This window comes from Gymnogyps californianus, chromosome 3, assembly GCF_018139145.2.
Source record: "Gymnogyps californianus isolate 813 chromosome 3, ASM1813914v2, whole genome shotgun sequence".
Classification (NCBI taxonomy): domain Eukaryota; kingdom Metazoa; phylum Chordata; class Aves; order Accipitriformes; family Cathartidae; genus Gymnogyps; species Gymnogyps californianus.
The window spans coordinates 98,059,181-98,084,411 of record NC_059473.1 but is presented as its reverse complement, the minus strand read 5'-3'; the positions used below and the strand labels follow the sequence as shown (position 1 = coordinate 98,084,411).

Sequence of the window (25,231 nt, the reverse complement as noted above, 5' to 3'; positions counted from 1 at the left end):
CAAAAAGTATGCAAAAAAGGCAGACTGCTTTTTTTTCCATTTAGATTGATGCTAATCACACACTGAGACTCTATGCAGGCAAGCAGGAAGTAGAAACACTTGGAAATAATTTTAATAACTGGAAATAATCTTAATTACTGATGAGAAAATGTATTATTTAGAATACAGGTATGCCTTGGGTAGTATATTTAGGCACTAATATTTGGTTCATTTAATTACTATAGCACAACACCTTCACTATTTGTTTCAAATGAGAACTTGGCAACTTAGAGTAGTACTTTAGGCTGACTGCGGGGAAATAAAAAAGATCCAAGTCATGTAATCAGTGAGACCCAGAGAGTTGCCCCATACATTTTTCCACTACAAACTAGGAAAAAAAACAATGGAACTGCCAAGAAAATTACTAGATTCTTAGCATGAAAGGTCAACCTATTCTACTTCAGTGAACAAAATACTCTTCATGAAGTCATCTACTTCTCTGAATCCTGTTGAGGATAAAAGACAGAGATTGCTGGCAGAGATAGCTACAGAGAACCAAAAAAATCCATGATGCTACCATGGTCATGCTTTTCAGAAATAAGAAGCACAACTTTACAGTAACTGTTCTAACATATAGCATGTTGAGTTCTGCGAAGTGAAACCATCACTCAGCAGTCATTGCTTTAGATATTTATTGCTGTGACTGATTGAAACATCCACAGGTTTTTAAGTGATGAATTGCATGTTTTTATCTAACTAGTTCCCAGTCATGAATTTTTGAGTGCCTAGCAAAAAAACACACCATCAGAAATAGCTATCAAAATATTCTTATTTCATTTGTAACATTATCTTTTAGAAATACTACAATAATTTAATATAAAAAATTTAGACATTAAGTACATTTACAACTTACACAAAGCTCAAAGAAATATCACAGAATCACAGAAGAACAGATGGCATTATGATGCATAATGTTCCCCTGTGGTGTTCTTGCATTAAAGCTGCTTAAAAGTTCCTTTGTCACAGTATTTGTAGCAGAGCAATTTGTGTGGAAATTGAGATTTCAGTCCCGTGGGCCTTGGTAACTCCTACCAAGAATAGAAACTCCTTTAAAGCATGCACCGTGGCATACTTGAATACATTCAAAGACCCTTCCAAAGCTACACTTGCTGAAAAGTACAGAGACTTTCCTAGCTAGCAGTAACAGCTAGGAAACAGCTCTAACAGTTGCATCAGGGCTTTCTTGAATTTGTTGTAGGTATAATGTGAAGTACTGATTTTGGCTCTAGAAGCCCTAGATAATTTAAATTCTCACGTAATAGCTTACCATAATAGATAAGATCTAGATGTAATCATTTGACCACAAGCTCTCAAATGTTCTCACTGGATAGTGATAGAATCATAGAGTCATAGAATCTTAGAATGGTTTGGGTTGGAAGAGACCTTAAAGATCATCTAGTTCCAACCCCCCTGCCATGGGCAGGGACACCTTCCACTAGATCAGGTTGCTCAAAGCCCCATCCAACCTGGCCTTGAACACTTCCAGGGATGGGGCATCCACAACCTCTCTGGGCAGCCTGCTCCAGTGTCTCACCACCCTCACAGTGAAGAACTTCCTCCTTACATCTAATCAAAATCTACCCTCTTTCAGTTTAAAGCCATTACCTCTTGTCCTATCACTACGTGCACTTGTAAATTCCTATCCCCTGAATTCTGCATTTCAAGCAGCTTAAAAAATCTTCAGGGAAGGATTCTACATCTGCTTTACCCTGAAACGCTGATCTGACAGATTGTATTTATGTTACCAATTTCAGTTACTATCTGTTTAGCTAGGGATTGTCACAGTTATATTAAATGTTCCTGTTCTGTTAAATAGTATGTGTGTGTCCTAAGAAAGATACTTATGTGGTATATACAGTATTATGATCAAAAACATAAAGCAAACCACAGAACTTCACAGCAGCACTTCCATAATTAAGGTACAATGTTTAACGGTGATTCTATTCTTGCGAGGCATGTTTTACTGGAGGAAAAGATGATGATGATGATGATTGCTATGATTACTTTGATTGCCACTTTGTGGCAACAAGACAGAAATAACAAGAATGGTGCCAATATTCTTGGAGGCCTCAGCAAAATCTGTTACTTTGAGAGGGGCAACCAGCCTTTCCACGAAATTCACAAGGGAAGTCAGGTACTGACGGACTTTAGAAACTAGAAAACTGAGGAGAGAACTATCAGCACATGTCTAGGTAGCATAATGCAGTAGAGTGTTAGAGTCCCTAAGAAAGATGTGTAAAGCAGCAACTCTGGAAGCCCAAAGGACTTTAGCCATGTTAGTGTGGCATGGTATCTGGCTTTACCACCAGTTCTAAGGAGAACTAATTAGCCTGAGGCTAATTTTGATGCAGCTATTTTTTTTTCCATTCAATCTAGCTCGCAAATTTTGAACTGTGATGTATAGTATGCTTACTGCTGTCAGCTGCATGAGTCTAAGGGATCACCTTCCTCCATTTTCACTAATGAATTAAAAAACTGTTCTCAAATGTTTCCAGACCTGCTTGATATGGAGCAAGAATGTTTCACATAAACCGACAGAATGCACGGATGGCTCACCTACTGGATATTTCATATTGAATATATTTCTTCTAGTTTTTTTTCCAGTTAGTATCAATGATTAATATTAAACAGACCAGCTACAGAAAGAGAGAGAACGTGGGAGAGGATGCATCACCATAATCTTATATTATGTGCAAGAATCTGATTCAAGACTGTCATGGTTTAGCCCCAGTCAGCAGCTAAGCGCCATGCAGCCGCTCCCTCACTCCCCCCCACTCCCAGTGGGATGGGGAGGAGAATCGGGAAAGAAGGTAAAACTCGTGGGTTGAGATGAGAACATTTTAATAACTAAAGTAAAATATAATACTAACAATAATAATAATGAAATATAATAACAATAACAGTAATGAAAAGGAATATTAAAAAAAAAAAAAAAAGAAGAGGGGGGGAAAGAAAACAAAAAAAGAAAAAAAAAACAGTGATGCACAATGCAATTGCTCACCACCTGCTGACCGATGCCCGCGCAGCGATCTGCCCCTCCCGGCCAATTCCCCCCGATTTATATACTGGGCATGATGTTCTATGGTATGGAATATCCCTTTGGCTAGTTCAGGTCAGCTGTCCCGGCTATGCTCCCTCCCAGCTTCTTGCACACCTGCTTGCTGGCAGAGCATTGGAAACTGAAAAGTCCTTGGCTTAAGATAAGCGCTACTTAGCAACAACTAAAACATCAGAGTGTTATCAATATTATTCTCACACTAAATCCAAACCAGCTACTAGGAAGAAAATTAACTCTATCCCAGCCAAAACCAGGACAAAGACTTTGTTCTGGTTAATATGGAGTGATGTATACAAAAAGAAGCAGAAGTTATTCGACAGTCTTTGTTAATGTTGTTGCACTTAGTAACCCCTATGAAGGTGCAGGAAACTTGGAGGAAAGTCTGTGAGAATCAAATTGATATTTTCTCCCAATCCATGATATCACTTTAGGCAATGGGTACAATGGAAAATGGGTGTAAGTCCTAGCATGTACATGACTGCATGAACAGTGTCCTTTTTATCATTATAAAGCAGTGCCTTCTACATTGATGCTATTCATAAATAACCACAATTCATAGGTAACATGTTTTTTCTTTTCAGCAGTCAAAAATAAGAAGCAGACCTAGTTCTATTCCTCTTTTACTGACTCCTATAAATCCAGAAAAAGAAGCTGGCTCTGAAGATAAATAGTAATTAACTGTACAACACATCGGTGAAATCGCCTTAGAATTACTATACTAAATACATTCAAATTAGACAGTAATGAGCATGAAGAACAAACACTTCACATTTAGATATTCTTTGCCAAAAGACAAGGATTTTTCTCCCTAAAGGCACAGATCTGTAACCCAAAACAATTATATTTTACTAAACAAGGGGAGTGTACTGTCATCCAAGTTCCTAATCACCAGATTTAATTTGTATACACAGTGAGAGTTGCTGTTGCCAAACACTCATTATGAATGGACTGTAGCATTGCATATTTTGAGCATAATCTGTACAAAAAATTAGGTAGTTATTGACTTTGTCTCCTTAAGGACCAGAGACTTTGCATGCACTATAGAGACCTTTCTTTCTTACAAATAGGATTCTTAGCTGTTCAGTAACTTCACTGCTTTGAAACTACAAATACATTTCTCTAGCTTTCTAGTTGGAGGTCACTGCTATATGGTATAGTAACCTTTACAGACCACATAAAATAAATGTTCCCTCAAAGAAGAAAATATGTACTGGACTATCTTCTCCTGTTGCTGAAGCTATAAATACAAGATTTGAAATAAAATTATCAAAAGGTCACATCCAAATAGTGAACTTGGATAACAAAGGTTAGACACAATAATCTAACTTGGTTTCTGTTGTGGCATACAGAACACTGGGCCAAACATAAATTCTTGTATTCAATTCTTGTATTCATTTCCTGTAATTCAGTGCCCTATGGGCTGCATCTGAGGGTGCTGAGAAAGCTCCCTTACTTCCTTGGAAGGCTGCTTTCTATCATGTCTGAAAGGCCATGGAAATTAGGGAAGGTCCCCAGTGACTAGGAAAGGCAAACATTGCACTTATCTCCCCAAAAAAGCCAAAAGGATGATCTGGGGAACTACAGGCCAGTAAGCCTCACTTTAGTCCCTGGGAAGATGATGGAGTGAATCCTCTTAGAAGCCATTTCTAGGCAACAGAAGGAGAAGAAGGTGACTGAGAACAACCAGTACAGGTTGAGAGCAGCCCTGCGGAGAAGGACTTGGGGATACTGGTGGGTGAGAAGCTGGACATGAGCCAGCAATGTGTGCTCACAGCCCAGAAAGCCAACCATATCCTGGGCTGCATCAAAAGAAGCATGGCCAGCAGGTCGAGGGAGGTGATTCTGCCCCTCTACTCCACTCTGGTGAGACCCCACCTGCAGTACTGTGTCCAGCTCTGGAGCCTTCAGCGCAGGAAAGACATGGACCTGTTGGAGCAGGTCCAGAGGAGGGCCACAAAAATGATCAGAGGGATGGAACACCTCTCCTGTGAAGAAAGGCTCAGAGAGTTGGGGTTGTTCAGCCTGGAGAAGAGAAGGCTTCGGGGAGACCTTCTTGCAGCCTTTCAGTACTTAAAGGGGGCTTATAAGAAAGATGGGGACAGACCTTTTAATAGGGCCTGTGGCGATAGGACAAGGGGTAATGGTTTTAAACTAAAAGAGGGCAGATTCAGACTAGATATAAGGAAGAAATTTTTTACAATGAGGGTGGTGGAAACACTGGAACAGGCTGCCCAGAGAGGTGGTAGATGGCCCATCCCTGGAAACATTCAAGGTTAGGTTGGATGGGGCTCTGAGCAACCTGATCTGGTAGAAGATGTCCCTGCTCATTGCAGGGGGGTTGGACTAGATGACCTTTAAAAGTCCCTTCCAACCCAAACCATTCTATGATCCTATAGGCTTATCAAGGGAAAATCATACCTGAACAATCTGATTGCCTTTTATGATTAAATGACTAGGTTTGTGGAAGAGGAAACAGCAGTGGATGCCACTTATCTTGACTTTAGAATGGCTTTGACACTGTCTCTCACAATATGCCTGTACCCAAGTTAGGACGTTAGAGTCTGGAAGGGTGGTGTCCTGGTTTCGGCTAGGACAGAGTTAATTTTCTTCCTAGTAGCTGGTATAGTGCTGTGTTTTGGATTTAGTAGGAAAAGAATGTTGATAACACACCGATGTTTTTAGTTGTTGCTAAGTAGTGTTTATACTAAGTCAAGGATTTTTCAGCTTCTTGTGCCCAGCCAGCAAGAAGGCTGGAGGGGCACAAGAAGCTGGGAGGGGACACCATCAGGACAGCTGACCCAAACTGGCCAAAGAGCTATTCCATACCATATGACATCATGCCCAGTATATAAACTGGGGGGAGTTAACTGGGAGGGGGGATCGCGGCTTGGGAACTAACTGGGCATCGGTCAACGAGTGGTGAGCAATTGCATTGTGCACCACTTACTTTGTATAGTTTAATTCTTTTAGTATTGCTATTGTCATATTATTATTATTATCATTATCATTGTTTTTCATTCCTTTCTGTCCTATTAAACTGTCTTTATCTCAACTCACGAGTTTTTTTTCCTGATTCTCTCCCCCATTCCAGGGGTGGGGGGGCAGTGAGCGAGCGGCTGCGTGGTGCTTAGCTGCCGGCTGGGGTTAAACCACGACAGTGGACAACTGGATGGCTAAAAAGCTGGCTGGTTGGTCTCAGAGGGTTGTGGTTAATGGATCATACTCTACCAGGAGGCTTGTTAAAAGAGGAATATCCTTATCTCTGCCACTAGGCTCAGAAACCTGGGAGGCTTGAGACCGGACTTTAGTAGTAAACTCTGAAAAGAAGGCAACTTTGAGTACCTCGGACTCTTCCATGTCTTCTGTCACTAGGTTCCCCTCCTCACTGAGAACCAGGCCCACTTTTTTATTGGCCTTCCCTTTGCTGCCAATGTACGTATAGAAGGCCTTCTTGTGGCTTTGCACATCCTTCTCTATTCTCAGCTCTAGCTGAGCTTTTCCTTTCCTAATTTCAACACTGCACACCTGGGCAATGGCTTAATATTCCTCCTAAGTAGCCCATCCCTGCTCCTGCCACCAAATGTGTGCTTCTTTTCCGCAACTGAGCTCAGTCAGGTGTTTCCTATTCATCCTTGCTGGCCATCTGGCATGCCTTTTTGACCACTCTTCCGTGAACAAGGATGAGCAGTAATTGGAACAAAGCTCCTACCAGACTAAGATTTACTTGGTTAAAGTATGGCTTAAGGCTCTAGTTAGTAGATGGTAATTCACTCTGAGAGGAAAAAGAATGTTTATGTCCTGACCTTGGCTCTCAGGAGAGGGAGAGGGAACTAGCAGTCTAGACTTGGCACTTCAAGCCAAATATTCGATGAGGTTACACCTTACTGTTCTATGTTCTTTCTGGCCTAGGAAATCTTTGCTGAACAGTGTTGAAGCTCAACAAGCACAGCAAAAGTGCCCCCTCCTTTTCTCACAAATCAGGCTAACTTATAGCATGGACATTATAGCACTTCTCAGGAAAATGCATAAAGTAAATCTGCCCCTTCATGATGGTGTGTTCACCGAACCTAAAATTCCGAAAACTTATGTGAATGCTCTAATCGTTAAACTAAAAGACAGACACCACTACCTCCACATTTAGTACAGAAACCCAGTTCTGTTGGGATACATATTAAATTTGTTCTTGGCATGCCAATCAGTTTTGGCCTCTCTTGATATGTAAGCTGCATCTTACTTTGACATCTCAGGGAGCATACCATGAGATTCCTCCCCTCTGACTCTAAATAAATAGTCACTTCAGTTAGTAGTGTAGTTGCTCTTCTTCGTCTGGATATCAATAGCAAGGAATACAGACAGAGGTTTGAGGAGTGCAGATGCAATCACTGCCAGAGTTGGCTGGCAGTACGAAGCTGTAGAAGTAGCTGGGAAGGTCAAAAAGATAAAGAAAACTTCTCTCCCTTTTCATTGATTAGATCTTGAGGGACCTTTTTGTTAGGTCAGCCCATTGTATAAAAAGCAGAGCAGAGTTTTCATTGTCACACAGACAAGATGAACAGCAGGTTCTGAGGCCCAGGACAAGGAAGGCTAGGGCTCAGAGCTGGCATTACAGATAAAATACAAGATGAGTTATTTAAGCCAAGGTTTTGACTTGGTTTAACATACAACTTAAGTGTACCCTTAGTCACTTCCAAATGTCAGTTCATACTGATCTCATAGAGGAGGTAAGACTGTAAGGGTAGATCTGAGATTAAGAGAATAGCTATTTAGAATTAAGGAATAATTACTGCTCTGCAGAAATGATGACTGAACCATCAGAGCAAAAAGTGATTTCATGGTACTTAGTCATTTTTAGGCATCTTTTGGATCAGATGTCCAATAACTGGCAGTTCGAATCAGAATTTTGAATTTATATACCTCAGTTTAATACACATCCTATTTTAGCTACTGAAATCTTATTTTGAGTATTGGGCCGAGGTGTCAAGGTGTTGGCAGGGGCAGGGGAGCTGCTTCTGTGAGAAGAAACCAGGGGCTGCCTCATGCTGGACACAGACAGTTCCAGCTGGCTCCAGTGGACCCACTGTAAGACACAGCTGAGCCCGTTAGCCAAGATGGTGGTGCCTGTGTGAAAACGTATTTAAGAAAGGGCAAAACACTGCACAGGCAGAGTGAGGAGGGGGGAAGCGAGAAACAATCCTGTAAGCACCAAGGTCAGAGAAGGAGGGAGAGGAGGTGTTCCAGGTGCCAGAGCAGAGATTTCCCTGCAACCCATGGAGGAGATCACGGTGGAGCAGGTGTTCCCCTGCAGCATGCGGAAAGCACTCCTGACACAAGCAGATATCTACACTGCAGCCCATGGAGGACCCCACGCTACAGCAGGTGATTATTTCCTGAAGGAACTGTGGCCCATGGAGAGCCCGTGCTGAAGCAGGTATATCTTGAAGGACTACAGCCTGGGGAGAGCACCCACGCAAGAGCAGGAGAAAAGTGTGAGGAGGAGGGAGCAGCAAAGAGGAGCTGTTATGGACTGATCACAACCTCCCATTCCCCATCACCCTGTGCCGCTTGGGGCAAGGAGGTAGAGGAGTTAGGAATGAAGTTGAGCCAGCGAAGGCGGGGGGTGGGCGGGGAGGAAGGGGGTAAAGTGTTGCTTTATTTTGTCTTTGTTTATTACCATCCAAAAATCTATTTTAATTGGCAATAAAATATATTAATTTTCCCCAAGTCGAGTCTGTTTTGCCCGTGATGATAACTGGTAAGTGATCTCTCTGTCTTTATCTCAACTCATGAGTTTTTTCATCTTTATTTTCTTCTCCTGTCCTGTTGATGAGGGGGACTGAGAGAGCAGCTGGGTGAGCATCTGGCAGTTGGCCAAGGTCAACCCAACACATTTTAGGAAAAAAAACTTTAGTCTTTGTAAGAGATCTTAGAATTATTTAGTTAACCTCAAACAAAGAAAATCAGAAAACAAAGACTTAAGAATTACCAGGTCTGTCAATGAAGGCAGTAATGACTTGGTAATCCTAGAATCCTTTCAAATGAAGCAATTAGAAATTATCAAAAACAGAATTCTACAGTCAAAAAACTAGTATTCTTATTAAAGCCATTTTGCAGCAGACTTGGTGACTCAGACACTTATGGTTTATACTTGAATATAAAATTTTTCATGAACATTAAAAATATTTCACTTGAGGCATGTCTGAATCATGTGGATTATACTTTGACGTAAAGTTGTTCAGATAGTAAGATTTATAAAGAAGTGATTAACACCTCAATCATGAAAACGACCTTCAGGGTAAGTGAACATAATACATTATGTTTAATTACTTATTCCTTTTAAGATGTTATATTGCGCAGCTGAAGAGAAAGTAATATTAGTGGTTTAATTAACAGTTTTTAATATCAAACCCAGTGGAATATACATATATGTATTTTTTTGTTTTATTCTTTACATAATTGTGTACGAGTGCACATTCAGAATGCAACATCACATTGATTTGTGATAACGAAGATATAGCTATACTAATTGATTATATTTCCTTATTTTGCTTTTAATTTTAAACTGCTGATTATGTTCCATTTAGTTTATAATTCCACAAACAGTCATAAGAGTTCCACTTGTTTGCACTGTATCTTCAGATTCTCTAAGAAAGGTTTAGTAACCTACCAAGCCAAAATTAAATCTAACATAGCCTTTGATTTTCCTTTGATTTCCTTAGATTATGAGCAAATTTCCTGTATTTATAGCAACATTTATGAAATCAAATGATTCTGGAATCATATAGAGAAAAACAGTCCCTGAGTAAGACATATTTAAAAGGGTATCTTAGTGCTAAAAGATGACTATGTAAGCATGGCGTTTTCTTACTCAAAAGATCTATCCTCTATGTACATTAAGTCTCACATTTGGTACATTACAAAGCATAATGTTTAGAGTTGCTTGTTTCTTTATAACATTTGCAGTACAAATTCAACAGTTCATGTTACAACCATTAACATTCATCACTCCAGCCAACAAATGGATGACCGTTTAGACAAAATAGGTTTTAGATTCAGTGAGTCAGGAGGTATCTTTCAGCTTTACGTTGTTATATCTAACACTCAGGTACCACCAACGTACAAACAATAAGCAGTAACGGCTGTGATCTTGAGTAAAGAGCTATTCTACTTAGGACTTTCAGCCACTGATTTTTTCACAGTTAGTTCTATAAACCAGGCCAGACTTTTCTCATGTAAAGACAGGAGGTATGGAACGAGAATGATCAGACTGGGGAATTAAAGCGTTCACGTAATTTTGTAGCTAACTGGTTACCTAGAGACTTTATGCTATGCTACTGTTAAGTTTCTTTGTGGTACCTAAGCATTAAACAACAAAAATAGTTTTCCAGGCCCATGTCTTTCAACATGAAAGTTTAATGCTATTTCAAATAAATCAATATTTTTTGCAATGGAGTGTAAAACTGGGAAAAACTAATGATGTTTCTGTGCGCTTGGAAGTGAGTGGTCAAACTGATGTAAGGAGACAGTTTGTAGTTTTAGTATGCCGAAGTCATAGATCTGAAGGAACAACATATGTCTGTTTACAAAGATCCTTTTGGGCAACAAGGATGATGTATACTGTATATACACAGTTGCTAAAGAGCAAATACAAGTAAAAGAACAGCAGCAGCAGCTGATAGAGCTGGAATAATTAGATCTTGTGTTATCAAGAGTACCTAGTGGAGCTGAGCAGTATTGTTTCATGGAGCAACACTGGCCAGCCAAAGCAATTAAAAAACCAAGAGGGGCTAAGCTGGGGATAGAAAGTTCATGTCACTGGGTCATCTGCACCTTTATGTGGCTTTGCTAGCCAGTGTGATTGAGGACAACTAAACATATGCGGAAAGCTACTGCAGAAGAGGGGGTGCAGTCATCTCTAGAAGGTATTTTGCAAAAAAAAAGACAAACCAGAGGAAAGGAACCGTGTACTTTTGAAAAGGGTTAGTGGATTATTTGGTATTATCCTTTTGTTACTTTTCTCATCTTTCTAATAGAGCACTGCTTTATTAAGTCATTTTACTTCTCATTTTGGGTCAGGGAAAAAACAGTTTCTTGAATGCCCAGGTCACTTAGTTTTATTTTCTGAAGTATCTGGGGTGAGGACTTCAACCAGGGTTTATTAGTGATGTCTAGGGTTTAAGACCACCATTGTTGCTGCCAATTACATCCTGACAGAAGGGATACATCTGTGCATTTGTCATCTGAACTGTGATCACTTTTTGTAAGAGTCTACCTGAGCTGCAAAACAACAGATTTTATCTCAGCAGTCTTGAGAAAAAGTTATATTTTAATAGTTAATAAATTATTTTTTAAATATTTTTGTTAAACAGTTATTTAAAATGAAATAAACTTATGAACAATGTAAAATAAATCCAAAATAAGATAAATTTATGGAAAACTTAAAATTTTAAGAGATATATTAGCTGCCAAAATTTTAGAGCTTACAAAGCAGAGATCAGTGTCTAAAGACTGCCTTCTCTAAGACAATAAATTACATGATGACCAGAAAAAACATTCAAAATGTCTGATGAAAGTTGATACTTTTAAAATAAGTTTTTACAAATAAAATGATATACAGTAACAGAATTTGGCCTAACCCATTTAATGTATTGTAATTTGTTTCCATTCAAATGTATAAATCTATAATATTTTAATAATTATAGTCAATGATTAAAGTTTTCTCTGTACAAGTACATTAAAACATTTTTGAAATTCAAATGATCATTGAAATCAATACATGCTGTTATGTATCTTTAAAGGTGCCTTGTCCATGACAAAAAAAAAAAAAGGCTATTCCTAAATTTATGAAATTACTGAAGATGAAAGTGGAAATACACTTATCTTTCAAAGAGTTAAATAAATTACTTTTCTTATAGTGTTATAAATTCCGTACCTTAAATACTAATATTTTGTAGTTTTAAAGTATTTTCTTTCAGTATTTATAATTCCAAAGCTTGGTACTCTCAAACAGCATAATTACCTTTTCTGTAGTGTAGGTAACATAAAACCAAAAAAAAATTGTTAAATATGAAAAATCAGCTATTAGCTATTTGAATTGTACTTGCTAGAAAAAGTTTTCAAAACCTCAAACTATCAGAGAACTATTTTACAATTCTGTATGTTTACCAGGGAAACATACACTTGACACATGCTTTTTTTCTTCATAATCCAGAAAAGCAAAGTCTTGCTCTGAAAAGACCTTGCTTTGAAATCAAAATACTTTCCCTCACTTCTGGGCCTGCTAACACTGCAACTTTGTTTTATAGCCTTAGTTCAACTGCTATACCAAACACTTTGTATTGGATGAGTTACTCCTTCAGACTTAATCTAACAACTGGTACATTGCATAGTGGATGTCCCAACAGTGTCACTTTAAGGGGGGGGGAAATCACTGGCTGTAATTAAGTGATGGGTAAACTATCACTAATTTTTGAGTAATTTTTCAGTGTTTGATAGACACCTGGATATCACACCACCCTTGCTAGTAAATAACTAAGATTAAATAGTAAACAACTATTCTTGTAAATATACTAAAAGAATTGATACCAGTAAATAACTATTTGTAATAGTAAACAACTACTACAGCTGATTAAAAAAAAAACTTACCAAAAACCCCCAACAAAACCCAACATCCTATCTTTGTTGGTTAAATGTGTTAGGGAAAAGAACTCAAGCCAAACTGCTTAGTCAATAATGAAGAATCATAAAAGGAAAGCACACCTGCAGATTGCTTGTTCCTTTTGAAATTAGAGTCTCATAAGCCCTTCAGGTACAGATGTCTTGTCTTTTATGAATATAACTGGGAATTCTTACAGAAACATATACATAAAGGTGAAGACAACTGTTTTAACATCTATTAGTTAAAATTATAAATCTGCAGCACCACAGCCTAATGAACCAAAGCTTCTGTGATACCCAAGAAGTACTATTCAGAACACAGCCCTTCTGAAGAAAATATGGGAGCGGGAAGCTTTTAAAGTTTTAGGTAAAAGAACTGTATAGATTTTTGCAATTTTTTCTGAAATGTCAAGCATAATTTTAAAGAACACTGCACAAGTGGTATGTGGACTAAAGTTGGTAGTGAATGGAAGAAAGATATACAGCTGAAGGATATACAGCTATATAGATATTCCCAAAACTGTACTTGTTCTTTTCTTGGAGAAATTACATTCCTCTCAGTTCAGTGGATGCAAATTGCGTCCTTTCTAATCTTATTATGTGGTATTCATCATAGGCTGGAATGGGTAGGAAAACACATTTTATGCAGAAAGAATGCAGAAATGATACAACTTGAGGCAGACAAATATAAATATTTCTGCAAACAGTCATATGACCCCATGTGTTTTCAGGTTGCTTAAGCTGGATGTATCAAAACATTAAGTATGAACTACTTGTTCTGCAGCATGCAGAGCATTTAAATAAATGTCAACATCATTTTAGAGAAATTTTACTACATCTTTACCCATTAAATATTTTGTCATTAGTTCTATAAAAATGTAAAGATTAACACTAAAGGCAACAGTGTCAGTCCAACAGGTCAGCAAAGTCAAAGTGTTACTATGGTTCTGTGCAATTTCAAATGACAAGGTAGCATATTATTATGTTTGTAAAATTTACTCTGTATCTATGGTAATACTTTTTTTCTTGGCTGAATTCAGAAAACATTTATTTTCTTTGCACTATACAATCTCTCTTTTAATGTGTTTCAGCTGAATGTATGGGTGACTAAAGAAATCATAGATCAAGCCTTAATGTAAATAACATCTTGAGCTACTTAGCAAGAATTGGATCACAGTTCTATTTGAATTAATATTGACTTGTCCTCCAATAAGGAAATGATCCTGTGTGCTCTTCCTTGATTTAGTTGAGACCATTGCTATAAAATCACAAACATGTAAAACCTGTGAAATAATCTTCTCCACTGTGGTAGAGAGTGGACCATACCTGTGAATCCAGGGGGACAGAAACATCGATAGCCTCCAAGCCTGTTGATGCAGCTTCCTCCATGCAAGCAAGGCAAAGTTTCACACTCATTTACATCCATCTCACACAGAGACCCATAGTATCCAGGTGCACAACTACAGATGAATCTTCAGAAAAGGGAAAATCAGGTAAGTCAACAGAAGTAAACAACATGATCTGTTCCAGTCTTCTGAAGCTATATGTATGTCCTGATGTCAAGCTGGTGTCCCTGATCATCATCCATATTAAAATAATTAACAGACTTTTCTCATTTCCATGTTTCTGAAGCAAGCAGAGCGATTTACTCTTCTTTAAATTAACAGAAAAATTCTGCACAATAATTTCAGCTGAAGACATAAGGAATGACTTAAGGGCTAATGTTCTTTTGACATGAGTCTGAATAACTGTAGAGCGTTGTGGAACAAACACAAGATACAAATTTTTCTCTTGCTTACACTTAACTTTTAGTTAATGTTTACATTATAAAAGGTCACTGTTGGAAGCTGAAAAGAGAGATGTAGCAATCTAACTGAAGATCAGTTTTCCTCTATTTCACTCTTACTCCAAATTTTAAAAAAAGAAAAAAAAAAAGGTAAGGAGGAAAAGCACAAGTTGTGCTGAAGACAGTTTCCCTTCTATTTTCTTCTCAGGTCACATAAACAAATAGTAGTCAGTAGCATTTGCCTACCTCATTTTAACACAGAATCCTTGTCATATGCTCAAGGTCCCATCCAAACCTCAAGGCAGCAAGCAGACTTTATACATAAGGAAATCAGGGAATTGCTTTTCATTTAGTAGTAACTAACCTGTTTACGAGATCCAGGCAAGTCCCATTGTTTTTGCAGGGTCTTGATAAGCATTCGTTAATCTCCACTTCACATAGTGTCCCAGTAAAGCCATGTTGGCAGGAGCACCTAGCAAAAAGCATGTCACTATATTACTTTTTAGTTTAATATAAAAAGATTGTGGAAAAATGTGGCAGAATCGGAGGGGTACAAATTAGGTGTTTCCAAAATTATGTTTGTTTTTTTCTGATCATTACAAAGTGCTGTACTTTAACAAGCTTCACAAGTACAATGACTGCAGCCCAGGAAATAAGATTTTTGCCATTATTAGTTGAAGGCCACAGGCTTTGTGCTGACCCCACTGTGCAAGGGCTCAGAACTTGCCTTGGCCTGAGCTGGTTTTCACTTGTTATGACACCTGCCCTGGAGCCAACTGACTGCTGCCTCTCATGCTTTAGCTTCAGCTCTGGGAATAGCACCTATGGTGAGAGTACGACACACTGGGATAATCATGGTGTTATAAACAATAGCCTTTTGTGTTCGTGTGAGCTGGGGATGCTGGTAAACAGTGCAAAGGAAGTAAATTGTGATAAGGAAACACACAAAAATAGCTCCAAGCAGGCCTGAGACTGAAGACGAGAAAACCCCCACCGTAAACATCACACTTCTCCTGGCAAAGACTTCCAGATGTTGGTGACTTGCAGTAACACTGCCAGTTCTTCTTGAGGAAGACTGAAATCACTGATCACAGGACCCAGACTGACATTGTGAGGGTAATCATAACAGCAGAGACAAGAGCTAGATAATTGCAAGATTTCTTATATAGCAATTATAATTACATTGTTCATGAAGCTATTTTCTATTAATTGCAACTTAAACTATTAGTAGTATTGTAACTGGACTAATAACAACTGTTTGTTATATTTTTATTGGATTCTTAAGATTTTAATTAGCTCTACAATAGATTCTTGGGTCCACATGTATGGTGTACATGTATGACTTTTTACCCACAAGAAGATTGAGAGTGTAATGTAAGTGTCAAATGCATCACAAAAAAAGACATATTACATCACTGAAGGACAGCAAACATGATACAGGCAAAGTACCAAAAGAATAGCTAGATGATAAACATCCGTGTATCATACTGAATATGTCGTTCAAATAATTTTCCTCACCTGTAATGGTTAACCCCGTCCACACAGAGACCTTCATTCTGGCATGGATGGGAGATGCACTCATCACTGTTAACTTCACAGTAAGTACCCTCAAATCCTGCAACACAGATTATATTAACTGTGAATGAGTGAATTCTACTACATAATGTGAATATAAGTGTCACAGATCCTCTTGGAGGTTTGGCTGTCTGAGCTCAGGACCAATTTAGACAATGCAAGCGGCAGGCCTGAGAAACCTCAGCTGCCCTTGAAGCTGTTCAAGAAAGAGCTGAGAGAAGCATCAGTGGTGACTACCCCTTCTCTTGGGAGCATCCAAGCTGAGGCTCTTTGCCCTTGGTATCTGACTGACCTGTGTTGCAGCCATGTGCATGCCTAGCTATGTACCTGTTCATCTGGATGCTGACTTTGGCCTTCAGACTAGCTCCCTGGCTTGCCCTTGGACCTGCCCCATTCCCTGTAGCCTTGACTGGCGATCTGGCATACTATGCTGATCCTGAACACCCTCATTGGCCCTGCCCTGCTCGCCTCTTTCAGATACTGTCAGACAGGACCCTTGACAGTAAGGTCCCTGCCCTGGCAGCCTTGGTAAGACTCATGGCTTACCTTTGCTTCTGAAGAAGCCAGACCTCACTGCTCTCTGACTCCAAGATCAGGGGCAGCAAGTGAATGCAATCCTAAAAGAACTTTCTCCAATTATTTTTGTTCCTTAGCTTCAACAAGTTCATTTCCGGAGAGTATAAGAAGTCTTAACATACTTTAATGAACCAGAGAGAACAGATTTGGATGGAGCACCTGGCTAAATATACCAGGGAAATGTAACCCATTTTAAAGGACCGAACAGGCTTTCTTGGGGAGTGTGGGACAATATCAGAAACTAAAAGCTAATTCAATAAGTAATATATTACAGAGCATAATGGAAGTTAGAGAGACCACGTTTATTCAAAGTAGTCAGTAGATGAGAAAAAACATTTAACTGGTTTTAATATTGAAATGAAGAAAAAATGTGATGAAGATCTTATCTGCACAGTACATTACTTGCGTAATACATTACATTTACCTGTGTAAACGTCCCAGAATATGTGCTAAAGAGAAATAAGAGATTTTTCAGTGATATAAGAATACTACTTTTACTCCTAGACAGCATACTACGTCTTACAACGTTCACATATATAAATATTCTACTAAATACACAGTTCTGTTAAAATTATACACAGTGGATAAACTATAGCTACTTAGTTGAATTTTGCACAAATTAAATATATGTTTCAACTGATGCAGTAATGAAATCATTACAATGAACAAACTATTTGCACTGTAGTGACTATAATACGCATGACCCCTGATAGCAGACTCTCTAAAAAGCATTTATGGTGTTCACCAAAGTGCTTTTGAACACCATTTAGATATCAAAAATAAATTAAAACCAGTAAAACAGCCACTGAAATTCAGTGTATATTATTATAAATATGATGAAGGCTTTATTGGATTCTCTATTAAAACAACAAGTAAAAATTGTTATCAGTACTTTTTTAGATACTGAAATGAGGATAGTAATTACTTTTATTTTTGTATTATGTATTTGTGGTTTTCAAAGTACTTCCCGAAAGTGGAGAAATCATGCAAGATCACAGTTAGAATAGTACGGCTTATTTTTATCTAGAGAAAATCATTACTGGAAAAATTAAGTGGCTTGGTCAGAGTTGAAGGGAAAGCTGTAGAGAGAAATCTCTGCTGGCACTCCAATGTATGATCTAAACATCAGCCCACATCAAAGCAGTTGGTATTTTCTTCTTACCAGAATTTTTTCTGTTCAACAACTTTCCTGGCTAGACCTGACTGAAATGAGTCCTAAATATTTGCTGAAGGTTTCACAGCAGTGTCTGGTACAAAGCTGGAAAATAAATCCTAGAATGTATTTCAAACTAACCGTTCAATTATAGTCACTTACACTCTTATGATGTTATTCTTTTTTTCACAAATATCTTGAGTGTGAAGTGATACCCTCATTTATTTCCTATTTGTATAACATTTCACAAAAAGTTTGTAAAAGAATTGCCATAATAGGGGACAAAAATTCTCTGTCCCAGCATACTGCTTTGAAGTAGCTCCCTCAGCACAGGCAACCTTGTTATATTCTGAATGGTTTCGTTTCTTATTTGCAAATGGGCCAGAACCAGAGTGAACGATTCAAATACTTTTCTTATCTTTAGCATCCATAATCTGCATCTTAATACTGCAACTTGAGCCTGCATCTATATTTGCCTGAAGTTTGATTAAGGAAAAAAGAAAGGTAAAAGGACCGTAACTTGGGCTGTGGCATGCTAGCTCAATGTTCAGTACTAGACCTGGTTACATCAAGTAGACAGCAGTCACTGACACACTGTATTGGGTCTGGCTGAGATGGAGTTAATTTTCCCCGTAGCAGCCCTCATAGTGCTGTGCTCTGCATTGGTAGCTAGAAAGGTGTTGGTAACACACCAGTGTCTTCGCTACTTCTGAAGCAGTGCTCCCACAGCATCAAGGCTGTCTCTCCAACATTGCCCCCCCTCACCAGTAGGCTGGGGGTGGGCAAGATCTTGGGAGCGGACATAGCCAGGACAGCTGACTCAAGCTGACCAAAGGGATATTCCATACCATATGATGTCTGCTCAGCAATAAAAGCTAGGAGAAGGAGGAGGAAGGGGGGGCATTTGTTATTCACGTTTGTCTTCCGGAGCAACCACTATGTGTACTGAAGCCCTGCTTCCTGGGAAGTGGCCGGACATCGCCTGCTGATGGGAAGTAGAGAATAAAATCTTTTGTTTTGCTTTGCCTTTGCGCACGACCTTTGCTTTTGCTTTATTAAACTGTCCTTATCTCAACCCATGAGCCTTTCGTTATATTTTCCGTCCAGTTGAGGAGGGGAAGTGATAGAGCGGCTTTGGTGGGCACCTGGCATCCAGCCAAGGTCAACCCACCACACAGACACAAAATAGTCAGGAGTTGTTCTTTCGACACATGCCACCCCAGTGCCACTGAATAAAAGCAGAAAAGATGATAACATATTTTTCTATCTCTGGCTTGATTAAGAAATTGGAGGGCATAGTGAATGTGACGACCAGGACCACAGGACAGTTTGTAGCCACCTTCCTCGTCTGTGACTTCTCATTTATTTGTAACGTTTGGCATTTCTGAAACTAAGTTTTAGTTACAGAGTAGAAGGCTATGTCAATGGGCAGGGGAAATGGGACTTCACTGAAAAGTAGTCCACTGAAAGAGAAAGTAAACCTGTGTAATATTATAAATAAAGATATATAGAAATTTTTTAGTTTTATAAGGTAATCAGAAAAGAGTGTGAAGCTAACACAGAGTAAAACTTAAAAAAATACTAACAGAACTTATCTAGAATAGCTTCTTATTCTTTTGTGATACTATATAACATTTGAGCAAGCATCTTTTTAAAAAAAAATACCACAGTTGTCAGATTAAAATACATAAAAAGGAAAATGGAGGGCATTCATCATTCTGCTTCTGCCTGTCGTCCCCACTTGGTTATGGATGTTTTATAGTCTTTTTGAAGTAAATAGTACTGAAGTGAATACATAAAGCACCATTTAGACATATTTTGATTGCAGTAGCACACATTTTTCCAGCCCATAGCAAAATATAGCTACCTTGAAAAGACATAAAATAAGTAAACATACAGCAGGCATGCTACTTCATCTATTATTCTTACAAATGGAGAAAAATACTGTTTTCATCACAAAATTTTACTGGCTACCTACTACATTACAAAATAAGCAATCTATGTTCAATTTACTATTGAATATTGTCTTTTTTTAACTGACATAAACTAGCTCAGTCATTTTTTAGGGAAAAACAGTCATTTTTTTCTTTATGACACACACTGTTAAAAATTACATAGAACTATTTAGATGATTTTTTTGATCCACATTGAAAACTTCTGAACTCATGCAGTGACTTTTTCTAAGGAACTTTTAACCTTTCTAGAAATTTTTACAGAAGATTTCAGCAAAATCTCCTGCTTTCAACAAAAATGGTTAATCAGAAACACTCAAATCTGCTTAAAAGGACCTGAAAAATATTAGCAGTGTTATTTAACTTTATTTCATTCATAATTTCTACATGTCTGTGCTGTAGTATATTTATAATTTATGAAGCTTTTACAAAGGATGTTTCAATAAAAGCATATGTTAATAAGCCAATTTTAATTCACTCCTGATATATCTTCTCAGAGTAAATTACAAAAATAAAGAAGTGTAACACTGCACATCACTCATACAAACAGGAAAGGTCAAACCTCAAAACATACTGCGATGTTAGGATTGAAATATTTGTAAAATGTTTGCTTTATGAATATACTTGGACAGACACCAATCATACTACTTTCAGATCCAAAAGAATACTTAAAATGCTCATACCTAAGTGGAACTGGTTTAAGGAAGGAATTACCTTCATAGTTTATTTACACAGTGCTTGTTGAAGCTATGAGATACCTCATGGGTCTAACATGCATGGACTCACATCGTTCTCGTATTTTACATGATAGTCAAGACAATTTAAAGGGTAATGTAACACAGTAGGTTATTTTGTATAAGCTACAACTGCTGCCACACATAGGTGTGATCTTCTGGGATACTTAAACTAAAATTAATGCATGGATGCAATTTTTACAGTAATGTAGACAAGACATGTTTCCAAATTATTTCATGTGTTGCAAGAGGAAAGAAAAAAAGACAATGGGGAGAAACTGACATAAAATGTTTAACATGTCATATATACTACTGAAACAAACGTTTTTCAGCTGCAAAGAAATTTGCAGTATGTAAAAAAGCATTCACTTAATGCAGCCAGCACAACTTAATTTGTAGTTTATACTGCGAATACAATTAATTCTTTTGAATTATAAAACACAATTTTTATTTTAAGCAAACTATTTTGTAAAGTGGTACACTACTGGAAAGCCTGAAAATATGCATGGTGCTGTAATGTATTGTTATTGTAGCAATATTTAGTACTATGTGTAGGAAAGTAATATACACATTTAAATGCAACTACTTGCTGCCTTTGCTACTGTCAATCAGTGAAACTTAAGATCCAAACTGTAAATCAACAGCACATGTAAATGATTTGATGTAGCTCTCCAGCCATATACTTTATAAGGTAGCTTTTCCACATGTTAAACCCGAGTGACACATTTAAAATGCAATTTTTGACCTTAGTGCTTTTTATGTGGAAAAACTGAAAGTTTTCTGAACTCAGTTCAAACCATTCTGAACTTCTAAATGAAAAGATGCATCTAATCAATGGGGAAGAGCAAATGGCACACATTGTCACTTGTGAATACAGAATTCCATTAGATACCTGCTCAAAATTTCTAATATTGAATTCAAGAAACAAGTGGATTTTTTTTTTCTAGGTGGCCAATATAAAGGCTAGACAAATGTCATTGCAAAGTCTGACAAACAAACAAATGGTTTTTATTTGTCAAACATATTTTACAGTATTTTTCCTGCCACATTAGAGAAACTGAAGATGTAAACAGGATCTCATCGGCATTACCGCTTATCTACATTTTTTTTTAAATCATAGGAATACAGTACTTCATTTAAAACATTTATTTGTCATTTTACGGAAAATATACAGAGTTTTTTGAGGAAGTGAAACGTATCTCAGAGATGTTAACAGTTTTCATAGTAACAGATAGCAATTTCAAGACTTTCAGAAATTAACGGAGATGAAAAACAATTGAAAATCATTGCAGTTCTTTGTGTTAGACAATTTACTTTTATTTCTGTATATTTTTAACAGTTCGGGTAGCATGAAAGTGACTTTAATAATATGAGGTCTAAAAATACCTGTATTCTTCTATGGAGAATGTCACAGAAGCAGCTCATTTAATCTCAAGCCCTAGTTTTCTCATACTCAACATTAGCACTAGTGGGTGTGACAGTATGCTCAAATTTGCTTGCAATTTATGTGCAGGTAGAATGACACATTCATTTTAGTTTACAGAAATTCCAACATCCTGTGGTAGTTTTGCTGTCAGTGGATGAAGCATTAAATGCTGTTTCTTAAGATGGGACAGATCCTATTGTTCTTTCTGTTTCTCTGAAATATGGGAAACAGCTACTGCATGTCTCAACTCTGTCTATAGGACTTCTGTGAGCTGCGAAGTGCAGGTATATGCAGAGCGTAGAAGCTACACATCTGCTGTTATAGTTATGGTCATTTTCATCTCCATATTACAGAATTTACCTCTGCAGGTAACACAGAGGACTAATGGGATTCTTTCCCCATAAGCTCTCTACTGTTTTACTCATCAGCACAGTATCATGGATTATATTTGTCTCCTTACTGTGAACCATTTATGAACCAATATTTGCAAGCAGCAGAGACACCACAATAGCCCCATAATCATTAGTATTGGTGTTTAGGTTATTCAGTATAACATAGTGTCCTGCTTTCGGCTGGGACAGAGTTAACTTTCTTTTTAGTAGCTGGTACAGTGCTGGGTTTTGGATTTAGTGTGAGAATACTGTTGATAACACTCTGATGCTTTAGTTGTTGCTAAGTAGCACTTATCTTAAGCCAAGGACTTTTCAGTTTCCCATGCTGTGCCAGCAAGCAGGTGTGCAAGAAGCTGGGAGGAAGCATAGCCGGGGCAGCTGACCTGAACTAGCCGAAGGGGTATTCCATACCATGGAATGTCATGCCCAGTATATAAATGGGGGGGGGGGGGGGGGGGGGGGGGGAGTTGGCCAGGAGAGGCGGATCGTGGCTCTGGCATTGGTCAGTGGGTGGCGAGCAATTGCATTGTGTATCACTGGGGTTTCCACACACCCCCCCTTTTTTTTTTGTTATATTCCTTTTCATTACTATTATTATTATTATATTCCATTATTATTATTGTTAGTATTATATTTTACTGTAGTTATTAAACTGTTCTTATCTCAGCCCATGAGTTTTGCCTTCATTCCCAATTCTCCTCCCCATCCCACTGGGAGCAGGGGCCGGGGACAGGGAGCGAGGGAGCAGCTGTGTGGTACTTGGCTGCTGACTGGGGTTAAACCACGACACATAGGTAGGTATACATATCAAAATCAAAGGTGTGTGAAATGTTAGACATGGTAAAAAGGCTATTTCCCTTTGTGAATTATGTATGCATGTGTCTGAAAAAGAAACTGGCACTGAAGGGCTCAGAAATCTGACAATGGCAATCTCCAGTTTATATAACTTCTGTTCTTTAGCATCTATTTATTAGTTCTGCTTGATATTATAAATTTTGTGCATTATGATAATTTTCACTTAGTCTTATTTGAGACATGGGCTGAAAAATATTTTGTCTCAGTTCAGACTTCTAGCTGTAAGATGCTATAGACCAAATAAAAATAATCATTAGCATGCTAGGACAAAGGGTATTAACAAAGAAGGTGTCACAGGAAAGAGTTATTGACAGTAATCTGATAAAAGAGGTGAGAAAGTCTTGGAAAACTGTTTAAAACAAGGAGTTCAGAAATTATCTTGAAGCATCAAGAAAGGAACCATAAAGTCTTGCTTTTGGAAAGAGTACTTGGAGGATAAAGCAAAAATAGGATGGTTAATTCCAGTACAGAGTGTAGCTATTGTTTCTCCTTAGAGATGACACAGTACTCTCCTTAGATCTCATTGACAACTCCCCCTGGAACAAGACATACAATTTCCCTACACCCTAAAAATGGTGGTTGTAACTTTATGACCCATGCAATTCCTCTTGCATAAACCAGTTTTTCAGTTTCTCAGCTTCTAGATTTATATCTTTGAAGATACAATGAGCACAAATAAGATGACAAAGCTTTTAACTACTTGTGTGCTATAATGACACAAATCGCTGCTTTTCACTCTTTGTTCTACCTCTTTCTAAAACCGTGTGCTTCCCAGAACTATGTAGATTGAAAAACTGTACAGAAATAATAATCCAGGCAACAGGCAACTGATAAGGAATTCAGCCCTTCTATCATCTGAACAAATTGTCCTAAGCTGCCTATATAGTCAGCAGAGTGACATAAATATTTCTATAGCATTAGCCATTTGACTTTGCATGTCTGCTTCTGGGTGAAATGAATTACCTCAGAAAACTGTCTCTTTCTCTTCATTGACTGTAAATGGAGCACAGTGGGACCTCCTCAATGTATACTGTGTATACCTGTACATATACCTCCTCAATGTAATATTGTGGACATCTACAACTGGTCAAATTAATCCAGACTTTCTGGTGTATTTTTTTCAATAATAAATACATTATTTCATTGATCTAATTTCCCTTCTGAGTTTCCTAACTCATTAAAATGCTATTGAACTAACACAAATGCTGACCAAATAACTCATATTTTTGAACAGGGCAGGTAAAGCTTTGGTATAAATGCTCTCTCTCTCTCTCTCTCTGCAATATATAATGTATTTACATATATGTTTCCTGAGAATTCACCCAAACTAAAGGTAAGCAGAATATTGCTTCTATTGTAATAAGGAGACAGGCTGCATAAGCATCCTGAGCTGAGGGTATTACTCGGACTAATGAAGGAAGATCTGCATCTAATTTTAAAGAAAGAGATTAATTTCTACCTTCTATTATAAGAAATAGGAATTCTAAAAACCTTCTGAATTCAACAGCCTTGTCCTTCCCTTCCTGTCTTTATGTCAGCAACAACTATATCTGCTGGTCCTACTAACCTTGCCTTGCTTTAGCTCCTAGATATATCTACTAGTGATTCTCGCAGAACAACAAATCACTGTTAAAAAAAGTCTTTTATTAGAAAACACCAGGTGTTTTCTGGCCCATGGTTTATGTTGGCAAATTATTTTTTGTCTTGTTAATTCTCTGTAATATTTATGTGCTTGTATTTCCCCAGGTTTCACATTTCTCCATGATAACTGTTACCTTTTGTCTCCCATTTCATCATTAAGTAGGCCTGTTGTTGTTAAACAGTTCTAGCCAGAGAGCTGATCTTGCACTCTGTAGTTGCACGCCCTCTCATAGTTTTCCTCCATTTTGAACATATCTTTTTCAGTAATTTGTTCTTTCTTGGAACACAATTGTTCTCAGAAAGCTGCACTATTTTTACCAAACTATCCTGCCTTCCCTCTGGGTTGCCTTTACGAAACTAACACTTTTGTGCTTGGCATTATCTAGAACA

General features: G+C 37.9%; 1 protein-coding gene across 1 annotated transcript in view; it reads right to left on the bottom strand.

Annotated features, from left to right (window-relative positions):
- Nucleotides 1–25,231, bottom strand: part of EYS (eyes shut homolog) — a 950,400-nt gene that overhangs the window by 535,212 nt on the left and 389,957 nt on the right. Inside the window, exons 23-25 of the mRNA XM_050893740.1 lie at nucleotides 16,056–16,152; nucleotides 14,902–15,009; nucleotides 14,078–14,223 (exon numbers count right to left, since the gene is read on the bottom strand). Of these exons, the coding sequence (XP_050749697.1) occupies nucleotides 14,078–14,223; nucleotides 14,902–15,009; nucleotides 16,056–16,152 (351 nt within the window). The remainder of the gene's footprint in view (nucleotides 1–14,077; nucleotides 14,224–14,901; nucleotides 15,010–16,055; nucleotides 16,153–25,231) is intronic.